Source organism: Pleurodeles waltl, chromosome 4_2 (assembly GCF_031143425.1).
Source record: "Pleurodeles waltl isolate 20211129_DDA chromosome 4_2, aPleWal1.hap1.20221129, whole genome shotgun sequence".
In the NCBI taxonomy this organism is placed as follows: Eukaryota; Metazoa; Chordata; class Amphibia; order Caudata; family Salamandridae; genus Pleurodeles; species Pleurodeles waltl.
Genome location: NC_090443.1, coordinates 48128149 through 48143733, shown reverse-complemented (window position 1 = coordinate 48143733; position 15585 = coordinate 48128149). Strand labels below are relative to the sequence as shown.

Sequence of the window (15585 nt, the reverse complement as noted above, 5' to 3'; positions counted from 1 at the left end):
GAGGGCAGGTTGCAGGTACTTGTGTGTGTGGGGGCACCTCTGCATGAGGAGAGGTGCCCCTATGAACTCAAGCTCCATTTTCCTGGACTTCGCAAGTGTGGGGAAGCCATTTTACCTGTATACTGGACACAGGTCACTTACCTGTGTCCAGCTACATAATGCTAACTCCGAACCTGGGCATGTTTGGTATCAAACATGTCGGAGTCATACGCTAATACTGTTGCCAGCATTGGTTGTATGGTTCCATGCACTCTGGGGGCTCCTTAAAGGACCCCCAGCTTTGCTCCTACTAGTCTTCTGGGGTTTTCTGGGCAGCCCGCGCTGCTGACACCCCTCAGACAGCTTTCTGCCCTCCTGCTGCTTGACCAGCTCTGGCAGAGGAAGGCGGAACAAAGGATTTCCTGTGAAAGAGGGAGGTAACATCCTCAGCCTTTGGAAATAGGTGTTACATGGCTTGGGAGGGGTAGCCTCCCCAAGCCACCAGTATGCTTTGAAGGGCACATTTGGTGCCCTCCTTCCATAAACTGGTTTGCAGCAGTCCAGGGACCCCCCTCCCCCCCACAGTCCCCACTCCGGTGTAAAATTGGACAATGGAAAGGGGAGTGACCACTCCCCTGTCCATCACTACCCCAGGGGTGGTGCCCAGAGCACCTCCAAGTGGCCACTTGATTCTGTCATCTTGAATCCAAGGTGGCCAGAGGCCCCTGGGAGCATCTGAGTTGCCAGGTAAGGTAGGTGACGTCACAGCCCCCTCCTGATAGGTGGTCACCCTGCTAGGTGACCAATCCTCCTTCCTGGGCTATTCAGGGTCTCCCTCTTGGGTGGGTCCTCTAATTCAATGTACAAGATTCCAGCAGGACTCCTCTGCATCGTTTACTTCATCGTCCAGCCACTGGGACTGCAACTGGACCGTCCAGTAACAGAATCTGCAACTTCAGCGACGACTCCGCTCTGCAACATTGTTTCTCTGGCTCCTTCCAGCAACTGCAACATTTCCCCAGCTGTGTATCCTCTAGGGGCGATGAGTCTTCAGCCTGCACGCGAAGGAATCTCCCTTGGAGTGAAGGAGTCACTCCACTGCATCCGCAAACTGCAATGACGACCAGCTATGTGGATCTTCTCCTCCAAGCTGCGTGGATCCTGCATCACAGGTGGCATCTGGAGTGGTCCCCTTCGTCCTCTCCACCAGCTTTCCAACTTGGAAGATGCTAAACCTTTGCCTCTCCTTGCAGGACAGTAGCCCTGTGCACTGCAACTCTTGCAGCTACAGAGGCTCGTTTGTTCCTCCTTTAAGGGATCTTCAGGCTCCGTCTAACCCCAGGCCCCAGCACTTCTCCCTGCAAAACACAGGCTCCTGCCTGCTGCTCCAGCGACCTGGGACACTTCTTAAGGTGTGCCGAGAGGGCCTCATTGCGACTCCTGGTCCTGCTGACCATGTGTTGCCTGTGGGAGCTGCCTCCTCTTCTTGTGACTCTCCCAGCTGCTGAGGGTCACCCGGACTCCCCTACTTGGGTCAAGTCCCCTAGACCTTGCTGGTCCTCTTCAGCCTTGCAAAACCTTCTTCTCCGACTCTTGCGTTTGCCAAGGCTATTTGGTGGTTTTCCAGCACCACTGCCTGGCTGCATCTCAACTGCCGACATGGGACATCACTTGCATCACTTCTGGAACTCCTCTTGGGCTCCTGTTCTGCACTGCTGACCTTCTTCGTCCACCATCGAACTGGTCCTGCATCTACAGAAGGGTGGTTATTGGCTCCTGTGCTGTACTGCTGACTTCGCCCTCCGTTGACCTGGTCCTGCATCTACAGAAGGGTGGTTATTGGCTCCAGCCACAAATGAACACTTTAAACTTGAACTGGACTTGGTCCCCTTCCTTTGAAGGTCCTCTTCTGTCAGGATCCACCTTTGGGTTCTTCTAATCTTGTCTGGGTCTTGCACAATCCTTTTCCAAAATCCTCCTGTTGGTTTTGGGAAAAATCCGGTACTTACCTCTGCTTTCCTGGTAGCTGGGGGGTTCCCTCTGGTACTCACCTCTTGGGGTTCCTAGTTCCTCCAGCTCCCTTCTACTGCCTCCACTTCCTTGGGTCAGGGACTGCCTTTCTCATTCCAATTTATTTAGTACATGGTTTGGTCCCCCTGCTAGGGCCCCGACTTTGTTATAGCTTTTACCAAAACCTATTGCTTTCTATGATATTTACATATTGCTAATGTGTATATAATAGTGAGTTTACTTACCTCCAGTTGGGGTATTGCCTATACAGTATTTTTGTTACGAACATAAACTACCTTTATTTTTGTAACACTGTGTGGTTCTTTCATGTGTGTAAGCGCTGTGTGACTATAGTGGTATTGCAAAAGCTTTGCATGTCTCCTAGAGAAGTCCTGGCTGCTCATCCACAGCTACCTCTAGAGGGCCCTGGCTTCCTAGACACGGACTACACTACTAATAGGGGATACCCGGGCCTGGTATAAGGTGATAACACCATACGTGCACCATACACCAAGCCAGCTTCCAACAGTGACCTCGATTACTTTGCCTCTAATGAGTGGCAGGAAAGCCTTGAGGGAGAGGTGTATCGCCAGACACTCAAGATAATGGATGTGATGGTTCTGCTGCTGGGATATCCACACACACTGCACTGTTCTGATCGAGATGAGGTCCCCAACCAGCTTGGGAGGCGTCTGTGGTAGTGGTGATTTGTGGAATGTCATGTAGAAAATGCCTGTCCTACAACAAGTTGTTGCTGTTACAGCACTGCAGGGAACGATGGACGCTGGCCTTTACCAACACAAGCTTCAATCTGACCCTCCTCCTGTGACCAATGTGTGGAAAGGCAGTGCTGCAATGGACGCATGTGAAGCCGGGGTATGGTAGAATAACGATGCACATGGCCATCATACCCAACAGGAGCATTAGAGTTTTGACTCTGAGGTGACATTGTGGTAGATTAAGAGGTACAGGCTGCCCGAAGGAGGGGACTCTGAGGGCCTGGGAAGGCTTTGCAGGTGACCGGTCAGCATCATCCCTAGAAAGGGTTGTATATGGAGGGGGCTGTAGGTGGGACTTAGCCACATAATTGTGAAAAAAATGGCATGTAGTTGTGAGATGGTCACCTACATGTGCTATAGGCACTGTTGCCTTCCTACACTCTTGATCAGCCAAACATCAAGCTAGGGGAAGCGTGGATAGCCCCTCTCCTTAAGTGGGCAGCAACCACTGCCAGGCATTTGGTGAAGACCCTTGAAGCAGTGGTGACGCCAAAGGGAAGTATTTTGAACTGATGGTGCTGGCCATTTACCATGAAATGCAAGTAGCATCAGGGGATGGGATGAATGGTCATGAGAAAGCCAGATACCTTGAGGTCTAACGCCACCATGTAGTTGCTTTGCTGAAGCAGAGGTATCACACTCTGCAGCACCACCATAGAGGAAAGAGAAATTATCTGTCGGGGGTGGCCTGAGGCCCAGAGTGGTTCTGTGGGAGCTGTTCTTTTTGGCAATAAGGAAGTAATGAGTACACCCCAGTAATGCATTGGCACTGACTTGATTGAAGGAGAGCTTGGATCTCTTCCTCCAAGTGACTGAGATGTTCCCTGCTGAGAATGTGCCTGTGGAGAGTAGGTTAGGTGGGGACTTGAATTTCTAAGCAATAGCTGTGCTGAACTACTGCGAAAACCCATTTGTATGATGTGATTTCCTGCCATTCAAGGAGGAAATCTTGAAGCTTTTGCCAGACAGGTATTGTGTGATCAGAGGGGAGTCACTTTTAGGAGGTTCATTTGCCCCTTCCCCTAATTGTTGTCGCTGAAGGCCACTCTTGGAGTAATCCCAGTGTCTAGTGGTGGTAAGCCTGCTGCTGCCTCTGGTGGTGGGAGGGGATGTCTGGGGAGGTGGTCTTACTACCAGCCCCGTATTACTGCCTACGAATGGACCCCTTAGAGGTGGAAGTTTGTAAGGCATAAATGGCCTTGGCACGGTCTATGTCCTCCTTAACGTTCTCCCGAATCTGGTCAAACTGCAGGCCAAAGAGGTATTTGTCATCTATGGCCAGGCTCATCAGATTCTGTTGTATCTTCGGTTTACAAGGCTGCTGATGATAACCCCTCCAACCACAGTGCTTGTGACATCACAGTACAGCAGATGTTGGCGCTGGATATGGTCTTTACTTCTGCCACAATTTCATCCCCACTTTGCCTATACTCCTTAGGTAGATTCTTAAGGAGGTCTTGTATAATGTCATAATGCACACTGGTATATCGGGAGAGCAGGCCAGCTGAGTTGGCCATTCTCCGGCGTGCGCCTGCCTTTACACTACTTTTTTCCAGCTGCATCTATTTTCTTCCTATCCTTTTCTGAAGGGCAAGCATCTTCTGTGGCCTGCATGCAGTGAAAACCATGAGGAAGTCAAGAGGTGTAGGGCCATGTATGTATGCTGGGTCATTGTGAAAACACTTGTATGTTTTGGTGATTCGGGGTGTGAACACTTTTGCTTTCACAGGCTCTTTAAAGGTGTCTGTAGTGGACTGAAGCATACCCATGAGGAATGGGAGGATTTGCACTGTGCAATGTGTCTTAGAATCTCCACCAGAAAGCTGTTTTTCTCCCAAAAGAAGTGCATGTCCACCTTCTGATATGTGGCTATCCTCTCTAACACTTTTTAATATGCAGTAGTGTCATTTTGAAGGGGGGGCACCTAGCTGGGTACAGATTTGGGTCTTTATCCCCTGGATGATCAACAATGTAGATGTCCACTGGGTTGTCAGTAGAAACCAGGTGCGTCCCACTGGTGAACATGGATCAGGTAAGGTAAGCGGGTGGTGGAGGAGATGGTGGTTCGGGTGCAACAGGGAGAGGGCTGGTGTCCCCATCCTTGCATCTTTTGTGCTTGGGATCTGGAAGAGGCTCTACAGCAATGTGCTTTTCTAAGGGGAGTTCCCTCTTTTGTGGCAAAGTCTGTTGTTTTATGGGCAGCTAGGTGGTATCTTGCCAGTTTGTGAATGAACAGGTTTCTGGTGTGCATTCAGCACCTCCTTGGAGGATGGGCTGTTCAGACACTTCAGAGCCGGTCATGGGGGGGTGTTTATGGCACAGGCTGTACTTATGGAGCCAAAGGAATATTTGACATTGAGGCTGGTTTTAGCGCTGATGCATGTTTCGGTGCTGGCGCTGAAGGTCCTCTTGGCTTCAAAGAGACCTGAGATTTATCTAGGATCTTCAGGCCTGATGCACAAGCTGGATCAGTACATGGAGTAGGGAGTAATGCTGGGTCTGAAGGCTTTAGTCAGTGCAGACCATGGTGCAAAAGCAGAGATGGCCCGGCTAGCTGTTTTTAAGACAATGGGCTTGACACCCAATCCCTCTGGAGGCAGTGCGTTGCCTCGACTCTGAGCCGTTGTGCTGGTCTAAGTTGTGTGTCAGTACCTATCATACCCACAGCTAGCATCTTCATCCGTGGCTGTGAGGTACCTGAATCCTGACCTTCCTCCTCTTCAGACTCCGAGGAAAAGGCAGCAGCCAGGCCTGGTGAAAGCTGGGGGAACTGTGCCACTGAGGGGCTGACTTCTTCCTCTGCCTGGACGCTGTGTTGCTGGTAGATTTCAGGTGTCTGACTCTGGCCTCTGTACCCTCTGGTGTGCCAACCTCCACTTGCAATATCGAAGCATCAAAGGGGTCGGTCCACAGGAATTACGAGTGGCACTAAGGGCAGTACTGGATGGGGATCCTTTCCATCACAGTACATGCACTCTTGATGAAGTATTCGAGGCAAGGGTAAGAGTGCCCCAGGGAGGGCACAAAGTCCTGGCAGTGAGGTGCTGAAAGGAGGCTGATGTCAGTTGAGCACTCTCTGAAAAACTAAGCAGAGTCAAAGATTTGTCACTAAGTAAAGTTTCTCCCATCTCCAGACGAGACAACTGACTGGGGCCGAAAGCAAGCGCTGGAAGTTGCCTATGAGCCAAACCAGATGGCAGAGTCAATGCCCATCTGCACTGCAGCTAAGACAGGAGTCATTATACATCACAACTCGAAAATCACCTTAAAAAATAAATTAAAAAAAAACAATTACTTGCAGATGTCTGAGCCCAAAAACAGATGGCAGGAGTATGCAGAGCATGTGTGTCTAGAGCAACATAAGGTACAAATTAACAATTTTCCATTTCGGTAGGAGGCACTTCCCCAGTCTTGCAACATTTATTTGGTATCACACACATTACTCAATACCACTCAGTCTCTAATGCGCTCCCACCAATAACCTTGCAATATCTCTCATTGTTCCTGGTGGAATTTATGAGGTTCTGCAGAGGCACCTAGATTTCCCAGTTGTACACTTGTGTCTTTAGTTCTGCTGTCCCTGTGCCTATGTAGATATGTAGCCCTGTATTAGCATGTTCCTTGTTCTGTCTGCATACTTCTACTCTTGTTCTGGTTTGCATGCTGATTCCTTATTGTGTTCTCCAGCGTGCAGCGATATACATGCTACCAAAAGACAGAAAAAGTAGGAGGGGGTGGGGGCAGAGGATAGATGCAATGGGTGGGACACAAACAATGAGGAGGGGTCAGAAGGTAGGGGTTGAGTGGGCAGAAGCAACAGGTGGCGCAAAGGGGCCAGCCGGCAGAAGCAAGTGTGTCAGAGGGAAACAAGGAGATGTTAAAATATGGGATCCAAAGTAAGTGCAAGAGCAGTCAGAGGTCAGAAGGAGTATGTTACTCATCCTGTAAGCATCTGTTTGTGGCATGTAGTGCTGTAGATTCACATGCTCTGCATACTTCTGCCATCTAGTGTTGGGTCCAGATGTGTGCAAATTGTTTTATTTCAAAGAAATTGTTGGAGTCACAAGGTAAAGTGACCCCTCCGCTCGGTGGTAGGGTGCATGGGAATCGACTCCATTGTTGTCCGGCAGTCAGGTGAGAATGGAGTGTGTGGAGAGTGTTTAGAAAAGATGTCCATGCAAATAATGTGTAATGAAGTAATGCCAAGGGTGTCCGGGGAGGAGGGCGGGCGCATGTGAATCTACAGCACTACACACCACAAACAGATGCTTTTACTGCCTGTCCAACATTTGCTTGTTGTCGTGCTAGTACATCCACACAATAGTGTTTAGTGAAAATGTGTGGATTTGACCATGTGGCTGCTTTACAAATTTCAGCAATTGGTATATTACCTAAAAACGCCATAGATGCACCTACTTTATGAGTTCAGTGTGCTCTAGAAGGTGTAGGCAAAGTTCTTTTAGCTTTAGCGTAACAGGTTTGAATACATTTAATTATCCATCTTGAGACACCTGCTTTAGATATAACCTTCCCTGTGTGTGGAGGTGATAAGGCAACAGAGTTGTTTGGTTTTACGAAACTCTTTAGTTCTGTCAACGTAAAACGTTAATGCCCTTTTAACAGCTGAAGTGTGAAGAGCTTTTCTACAACGGATTCCGGTTGCAGACGGAAAACTGGTAATTCAACCGATTGATTTAGGTGAAATGTAGAGACAACCTTTGGAAGAAATTTAGGATTAGTACATAGGACTACCTTATCTTTATGAATTTGGAAGAAAGGTTCCTCCAAGGTTAAAGCCTAAAACTCACTCACATGTCTTAGTGAACTAGAAATGCTACCTTCCATGAAAGGAACTGAATTGGACAGTTATGCGATGGTTCAACTGGTGGTCCCTGTAGTCTAGTAGGTACAATATTAAGGTTCCATATTGGTGCTGTAGGCACTCTGGGTGGAATTACTCTTTTAAAGCCTTCCATAAATGCCTTAATCACAGGTGTCCTGAACATTGATAAGTGTGGTCTGTTCTGTAGATTTGCAAGGTATAGTCGTATTGATGTATACGCTGACCCACAAGTGTGTAAATGAAGCCAAAAGCAAACAATATTTTGAATAGTTGCATTGAAAGTGCCAATCTGTTTGTTTTGACAATAGAAAACAAATATTTTCCATTTGCCAGCCTAGCATGCTATAGCTGTAGGCTTACATGCTTCGTTAAGAATGTTCATGCATTCTGTAGGTAAGTTCAAAAATCCAAACTATGATCTCAGGAGCCAAATCGCAAGATTAGTTCTTTGGGATTTGGGTGCCTGATTTCTCCATGGTTCAGAGTGAGAAGGTCTGGAAGGGGAGCTTCTTGTGGGGAACTACTGACAGGTCAAGTAGAGTTGTGAACCAGGGTTGACGTGCCCAAGTGGGAGCTATTCGAATGAGAGAGAGGTCTGCTTGAGTTTCCTCACCAGAAATGGAAGAAGAGGGAGAGGTGGAAAAGCATATGAAATATTCCTGACCAGTTCATCCATTGAGCATTGCCCTCTGATCGTTGGAGTCTTGAGACAAAGTTTGGGCATTTTGCGTTGTTTGCAGTTGCACACAAGTCTATTTGTGGAAATACCCACCATTGGAAGTATGGCTGGAGGACTCAAGGGTGGAGTTCCCATTCGTTGACTTGTTGCTACATCCTGCTGAGCAGGTCAGCAAAGTTGTTGTCCATCCCTGGGAGGTGTTCTACTAACAAGTGAATCCGATGTCGAATTGCCCAACGCCAGATTGTCCAAGATAGGCATGACAACTGTAGAGTGTGTTCATCCTGTTTCTGTAAGTAAAACATTGCTGTTGTGTTTTCCGTCCAGACCAAGACAACTTTGCTTTGAAGGTAAACCAGAAAATATTTCAATCCTAGAATAATGGCTTGGAGTTCTTAGTAGTTGATGCATAAGGCTTTGTGCTTCAAGTCCCAAAGTCCATGTAATTACAGGTTGTGGAGGTGAGCACCCCAGCCTGTGAGAGATGGGTCCACTGTGAGACTGATCTGGGGAACAGGGTCTAGAAACGGCCACTCTTTTAACAGATTCTGTGTGTTCCACCATTGCAGACAATGTGTGTGGCTGTCTCCCAACACTAGATTTTGGAGTTGTACTGTGATTGAGTCCATTGACTCACCAGGTACTCTTGCAGTGGCTGCATGTGTAGTCTTGCCTGTGGTACTATTGCAATACAAGAAGCCATCATCCATGGAATTCTCTGCATTGTTCTCAATGTTATCTGTTGCTTGGGGTGCAACTGCTGCAAGAGTGTTACTATATGTTGAATCCTAAGTACATTTGGGTAAATCAATCCTAAGTGTGTGTTAAGAACAGTCCATAGATATGGCTGTATCTGAGACGGTTGAAGATGGGATTTTTCTATGTTGATGGTAAAAACTAGCTAGTGAAAAAGATGAAGTGTAGTTTGAGTGTGCTGAATGCATAGAGGGAGTGAACTGGACTTGATCAGCCAATCGTCCAGCTACGGAAAGACATGAATGCCCTTGTCTGCGTAAATGTACTGCAATTACCACCAGGCATTTTGTGAATACACGAGGTGCAGTTGTTACTTCTAAAGGGAGTATTTGAATTGGTAATATCTTCCCTGTATTACAAGCCTGAGATATTGTCTGTGTACTGGATGTATTGGGATGTTGAAATATGCATCCTTTAAATCCAGTGTGGACATGAAGTCTCCTTGTTGTACTGTATTGTAATAGAGGTATTCTATCTTGGAGGGTTAACATATGGAAATGTTCTGATAGAATATCTTGGTTTAACGGTTTGGGATCCAATATTGGTCAAAGTGATCCATCCTTCTTAAGCATAAGGAAGAATAGTGAATATACTCCTGTTCCTCTAATGAATTGGGACTATTTCTATTGCCCCTTTTTGAAGGAGAGCCTGCACTTCCTGATCTAGTATTTGTAGATATTCTAGAGAGCTTTTGTTGGCGTGGTGGTAGGTTTGGAGGTGTGTATGAGCTCTAGGAAATAACCATATTGGATAATATCCAACACCCAGGGATCTGTTGTCATATTTTACCATTTTGAGAACAATGGTTGTAAACATCCCCAGGCAGATGCTGAATGATCGGGGGAAATGAGAAGAGAGTCACTGTTTTGATATGGAGGGGGTGGCAAGCGTAAAGGCGCCTTTCCCTCGTCCCTTTGAATTGTTGCTCCTACCTTTGCCTCTATAGAGTCCTCTTGAAGGGGAGGATGGATGGTTCTGTCTAGAAGAGGTAGATGGTTCTGACATTGATTGTTTATTGCCCTGCTTATGTGTTGGCCATCAAATGGAACCACGATTAGTGGGAGTCTGAAGTGCCCCCATAGATTTGGCTACCCCAGAGTCATATTTAATCTGTTCCAGAGTTTGGTCTACCTCAGGGACAAAAAGATGGTGTTTATCAAAAGTAGTATTTAACAATGTTTGCTGCACCTCAGGTTTAAAACCTGATATACGTAACCAGACATGTCTACGGAGTAAAACACTAGTGTTTATCCCCCTAGCTAATAAAAGGAGAGGGACTGGGAGAGTTAAAGGTCCAGTATACGTGCTCCCTACATATAGACCTATATAACAAAAGTATACTGTTCCCAAGCTGTCTGCCTACGTTAATTATCAAGGGCAGGTCATGTTGTTAGGAGTACCCTCAAGCATCAATTCCGACGCTAGGCATCATCATCGGGCTGACTCCTCGCCAGACCGGCACTGCAATATCGGACGGGCCACCACTCAAAGGGTGGTAGGCTCTTTGACCGAAAAAGATGTTACTGATCAAGTAGAATCAGTAGAAAGTGATGCTGTAGGTGAAAAAAGGAGAGTGAGAGGTGTATTAAAATTGGCTCTGAACACCAAATGTCTTTAATCCAATATATAGGAGTCAGGCCAAGATTAAAAATAAAACAAGGAGTCTAAAGGGGAGTAATGTGCCCTATACTCCTTAACATAGAGTGAGGAAAGAAGGAGGAATACTCGATCCTAACACTGAGAGGTCGACATGTTTCACGCCTGAATGGTCTAAAAAAGATCCAGCGGCGTTTCTTCAGGACCTTACAAAAAACAACTTCTCCTTGAAAACAAATAACAATAAGTGCTGGAAGGTCACTTACAGTGTATGGACTAAATAGTCACAGTCAGTCATCTATTAGGTCGCCCATCCCATTTCGAGATAGGGCATCATGAGGACGCTCAAACCTCCGACCAGAGGCGGAACCGTTCCGTATAGTCACTGATCCGCACGGAACCTACCCTGTTAGTATTTAACAATGTTTGCTGCACCTCAGGTTTAAAACCTGATATACGTAACCAGACATGTCTACGGAGTAAAACACTAGTGTTTATCCCCCTAGCACCTGTGTCTGCTGCATCCAGAGCAAATGTAATGGAATTATTTGAAATCAACTTTCCTTACTCTACAAATTGTCAACCTTTCTTTTTAAATTCCTCTGGAAGATTTTGAATGAGATCTACTATCTCATCCCAATGTGCTCAGTCGTATCTAGCCAACAACCCCTGGGTGTTAGCAATACTCCATTTATTATCTGCTTATACCCTCACCCTTTTACCTGATGCATCAATTAACTTTGATTCTTTATCTGGTGGAGGTGCATCTGCCATGGTTTGCGAGTTTGCTCAGTTGCGAGTGCTTGATACTACTAGGGAATCTGGTGGAATGTGACCTCCAATATATGCAGGATCAGATGGAGCTGCCATATATTTTCTGTTGACCCTGGGTGTAATTATTCTGGCATGGACAGGATCTTTACAAATATCGTCTGCATGACGGATCATTCCCTTCAACGTGGGAAAGTATTGGCAGGCTTTAGTGGTGGAAGAGATGGTCTCAAATAGAAAATCTTCTGTGTAATGGGGCCTGATGATATGCATTTGCCCTATATACCAACTCATTAAAAGATCTTGTGTCATCTGGTGGAGATGGTTTAGCCTGATATACATCCGGGTAAGTGTCGCCTGGTGGGTCAATATCATACGAACCCCAAGGGTCTACTGGCTGTTGTGTACCACCATCATCATCACCCCCCCCTCCCTTTATTTCCCCCATTCAAGTTTGTGGAGAGCCTTGCGGAGTTGTCCCAACAATATCCTCTATAGTAGCTGGAGAGTGGTGTGGTGGTGGAGAGGGTGATGTAGGAGGAGAAATAGGACTGCAGGCAATGACCTTTCTTTTCTTTTTCTGAGGTAGAGGTAAAGTAATATCCTCCTCTATTAAAGACGGACGTTTAGTTTGAATGGACATCTGCTTCATAGATTTAGCAATACTCCAAATCATATTCAGTTAAATAGGAATTCAGTTGAATAGGAAGAGTCTTTTGTTTTGGATCGAGTTTCTCCGCCATAATCAGTTACATCAGTTTGTTTCAATGCTGGCGCAGAAGTGGGTTTGTGTCGATGTGGTCGGTACCAAAGAGTTAGATGTTTGAGTCTGTCCCAAAACCATTCGGGCCTGGTGAGTGGAGGGAGTTTTCGGCTAGCTTTCAGTGCCGAGCCCAGAGGCGGGCATCCTTAGCGATTGTTCAGTGCCTGCCATGGCCAGTCGGCAGTAGTGGCCCAGAAGCCATAGGCTCGGTCGGAGTCGAATGTCTTTAAAAGGGCAGGAAGGGGGACTTCTTACTCACTGCGCCGGTTGAACATACTGTGTGTGCACACTCATCTCTGCTTTGGAGTCCGACCGAGTCTGGGATAGAAAAGGCCTCTTCCTCAGCTACTGAAGCTCTTCCTGTGGCTGGCTGTCTTGAAGACTGAAGACGTCTGGCGTCTCCTCCAATTCCTTGCTCGACAATCGATAGGCCTCAACTCTCCTTGTTGTGGTCCGGAGAAAGGCAGATGTTACAAACCGAATGAAGGTCTGTGAGCCGGTATTTAGAGTGGCAATAGGGACAAAATCTAAGTGGTGTCTGTTCCAGAAGCAGCGCATTCTTTATCTGTACTGACAGTAAGATGAAGCCCGAGCGGGCAAGGCCTGAAGCAAAATTTATCGAAACGACTTAGAAGAGTTTCTTCTGTTCTCAATGTACGTTGGTAAAACACAAACAAAAACAAAACAGACGAGTATGGAAATGTACAATGTTCTGAGGGGAGCCCGAAACAATTTAGAACCTGAGCACCAAAGAACACGTCCGGACCCGGTGGCGGAAAGAAAACAATGGGGTTGATGCCCATGCGCTTTCACTGAGAGGAGGGGGTCACTTTACCTTGTGACTCCAACAACTTCTTCGAAGAACCCAACACTAGACGGCAGAAGTATGAAGAGTATGTGTATCTACAGCCACCTATGCCATTGAACAGAGGGTTTTTATAAGACAGGAAGAGAGATCACAGGGAAAGCAATGCCAGCGAGAAAGGGCAGATAACAGGAGAACAGAACAGGAACAGAGGCTATGGGAGACAGTTCTAGAGAAGCCTTTGGTGTAAAGAGGTCAAACAGCAAGGATTCACACGAATGATCTTGCTTCTTGAAGGTGGTACATACCGCTTCCGCTGTTCTCAGGGTAGTACAGGGTAAACAGTAAGGTGGAGGACACCCGCACTGTCTCCTTGCCACAGCGGCACATACTGCAGTTCTCCACCTCGCACCCAAATAACTGACCAATCACAGAGTCTCCTGAAGCCCCGAAGGAACTGAAAGACAAACAAAGGTATGTTTTAAAATCAGGAATTCAAATGGCATACCATAAGGAGTGTTCATATTGGCTGAAGTCACTTAAGTGTGGGCATCATCAAAAACTGCAGCTAGCCGAGCCACTGCAACATACAATTCGAGGGTGTTGTTCAAAGGAAAGGTGAGAATTAGCATACGGCTCGTGGACCACCCTTAATTACTAGTTTATTTGGGACGAGAAAGACCTCTGTTTAAGGCCCCTACTCAATCTTACCTGCCTCCTACGCCACGGTAAGCCTGAGGCCCCTCCTGCTCTTGTGTCTCCTGGTGGAGCTGCGTCAAGATGAATCTGCACCAGCTCTGAATCAGGCGACCCAGGTTTACCTTTCCCGTGGCCTCGTCTGAATCTGCCAGGATCAAACCCAGGGCAGAGGCTTCTGGGATTGTACGGAACGCTCGCAAGAAATTGCTTGCCTGGAAATGAAGAGGAGGATGGGTGAGGGAATATTAGGTATCAGGGAACAAACAGAAGGGACAATAAGCTAAAACAGGTATTCTCTACCTTTTACAAGCTGGGATAAGTAAGACATTACTTATGTCTACTACAGCTTTTTCATAGGGACAGCATCATCTCCTGCTGCTAACGGATAGGGTTGTCAACTCCTCAGAAACTAACAGGGAGGTATTTGCACAGCAGGGGATTTATTCGTGTTACTCCAGAACCAGACACAGGTCTTAGAAAACGATGAATGATGCATCTAATGCGGAGTGGAAGAACAACATAGGTCACATGGGACTCTTAAAATCATATCAGGAATACCAAACCACAGGTAATAGGTAAAAATGCCAATCATAAAGAAAACCATAAAAATGAACAATCAAGTTCTCGGCAAATCAAATATACAATGTTATTTTAGATGAGTCTATAAACCGCTGGAGTATACAGTGTTTCAAGTGCAGACAACAAAGTGCTCAGGGAAGGGAAACAAACACACAAAAACACTGAACCATTACACATGGCAACTACCATGCTACTAGACAAAGTTCATTTTGTAATCAAATTTTTATGAATGATCTTTAGTATGGTAAGTTCATACAACTTCTTAGGACATATTATCGACATTTCGACCTGAAGGTGAATTTCCTGGGTCTCATCAGGATGCCATCATCTGTCTTAAGCACCTAGAGATGGTCCTTTCCCAAAGAAAGGACACCTGGAGAATTACTTGTGCTGGCAGTTCGTTGACGTGCTGAAAATGGACACAGTAGGAACATCTACACATTGATTAATGTGAGGCAACGAAAGTGAATGGCCGGTTACAAAGTACCATGATGGGACTGAATGATGCACTTGAGCTACGACACTTGTCAGCTGCAGGTAAGTCCCCTCTTTCCTGCATGCTTACCCCCACATTTTGCCTGATGTCAGTGTGCTTAGACTGTCTTCACTGGGATCCTGCTAATCAGGACCCCAGTGATTGTGCTATCTCCTCTAAATGTGTTTGTCTTGGTACTTCTTACACCCCACAATTGCCATACTGGTTTACCTCTGTAAGTCCCTGGTAGATGGTACTCAGGCCATTGGTACACCAGGGATCTCCCTTGGGCTGCAGCATGTATTATGCCACCCGTGGGAGCCCATGTAAATTGTGTCAGCAGGCCTGCCATTTGCAGCCTGAGTGAAACGGTGCATGCACCCTTTCACTGCTGGTCACTCCACCAGGTCACTGTAAGTCACCTCTATGGTAGACCCTTTCGGCCCAAGGGGGCCAGCCGAGAGGCAGGGTGCAGGTCCCTACTATGTGTGTGGGCACTTCTGCATGAGCAGAGGTGCCCCTACGAAATCCAGTTCCAATTCCCTGGACTTCATACGTGCGGGGAAGCCATATTAGCTATGTACTGGCAACTGGTCACTACTTGCGGTCCAGCTACATAATGGTAACTCCAAACCTAGGCATGTTTGGTAACAAACATGTCAGACGCATAAGCCAATACTGATTCCAGTATTGGAGGCAAGATTACATGGATTCTGGGAGTTCCTTAGAGGATCCCCCAGTTCTGCTCCTATCAGTATTCCAGGGTCTGCAGGCACCCCGCGCTGCTGCAGCCTCCCAGACATGATTCTGCCCTCCTGCTGCTTGATCAGCTCAAGCAGGGGACAGCAGAA

General features: G+C 46.9%; 1 protein-coding gene across 6 annotated transcripts in view; it reads right to left on the bottom strand.

The window, feature by feature from the left end:
* Positions 1-15585, bottom strand: part of PAN2 (poly(A) specific ribonuclease subunit PAN2) — a 415349-nt gene that overhangs the window by 192032 nt on the left and 207732 nt on the right. For all 6 annotated transcript variants that reach the window (XM_069230608.1, XM_069230605.1, XM_069230604.1 and 3 more), the window contains 2 exons: positions 13693-13892; positions 13290-13438 (listed from right to left, as the gene is read on the bottom strand). In XM_069230608.1, the coding sequence (XP_069086709.1) occupies positions 13290-13438; positions 13693-13892 (349 nt within the window). The remainder of the gene's footprint in view (positions 1-13289; positions 13439-13692; positions 13893-15585) is intronic.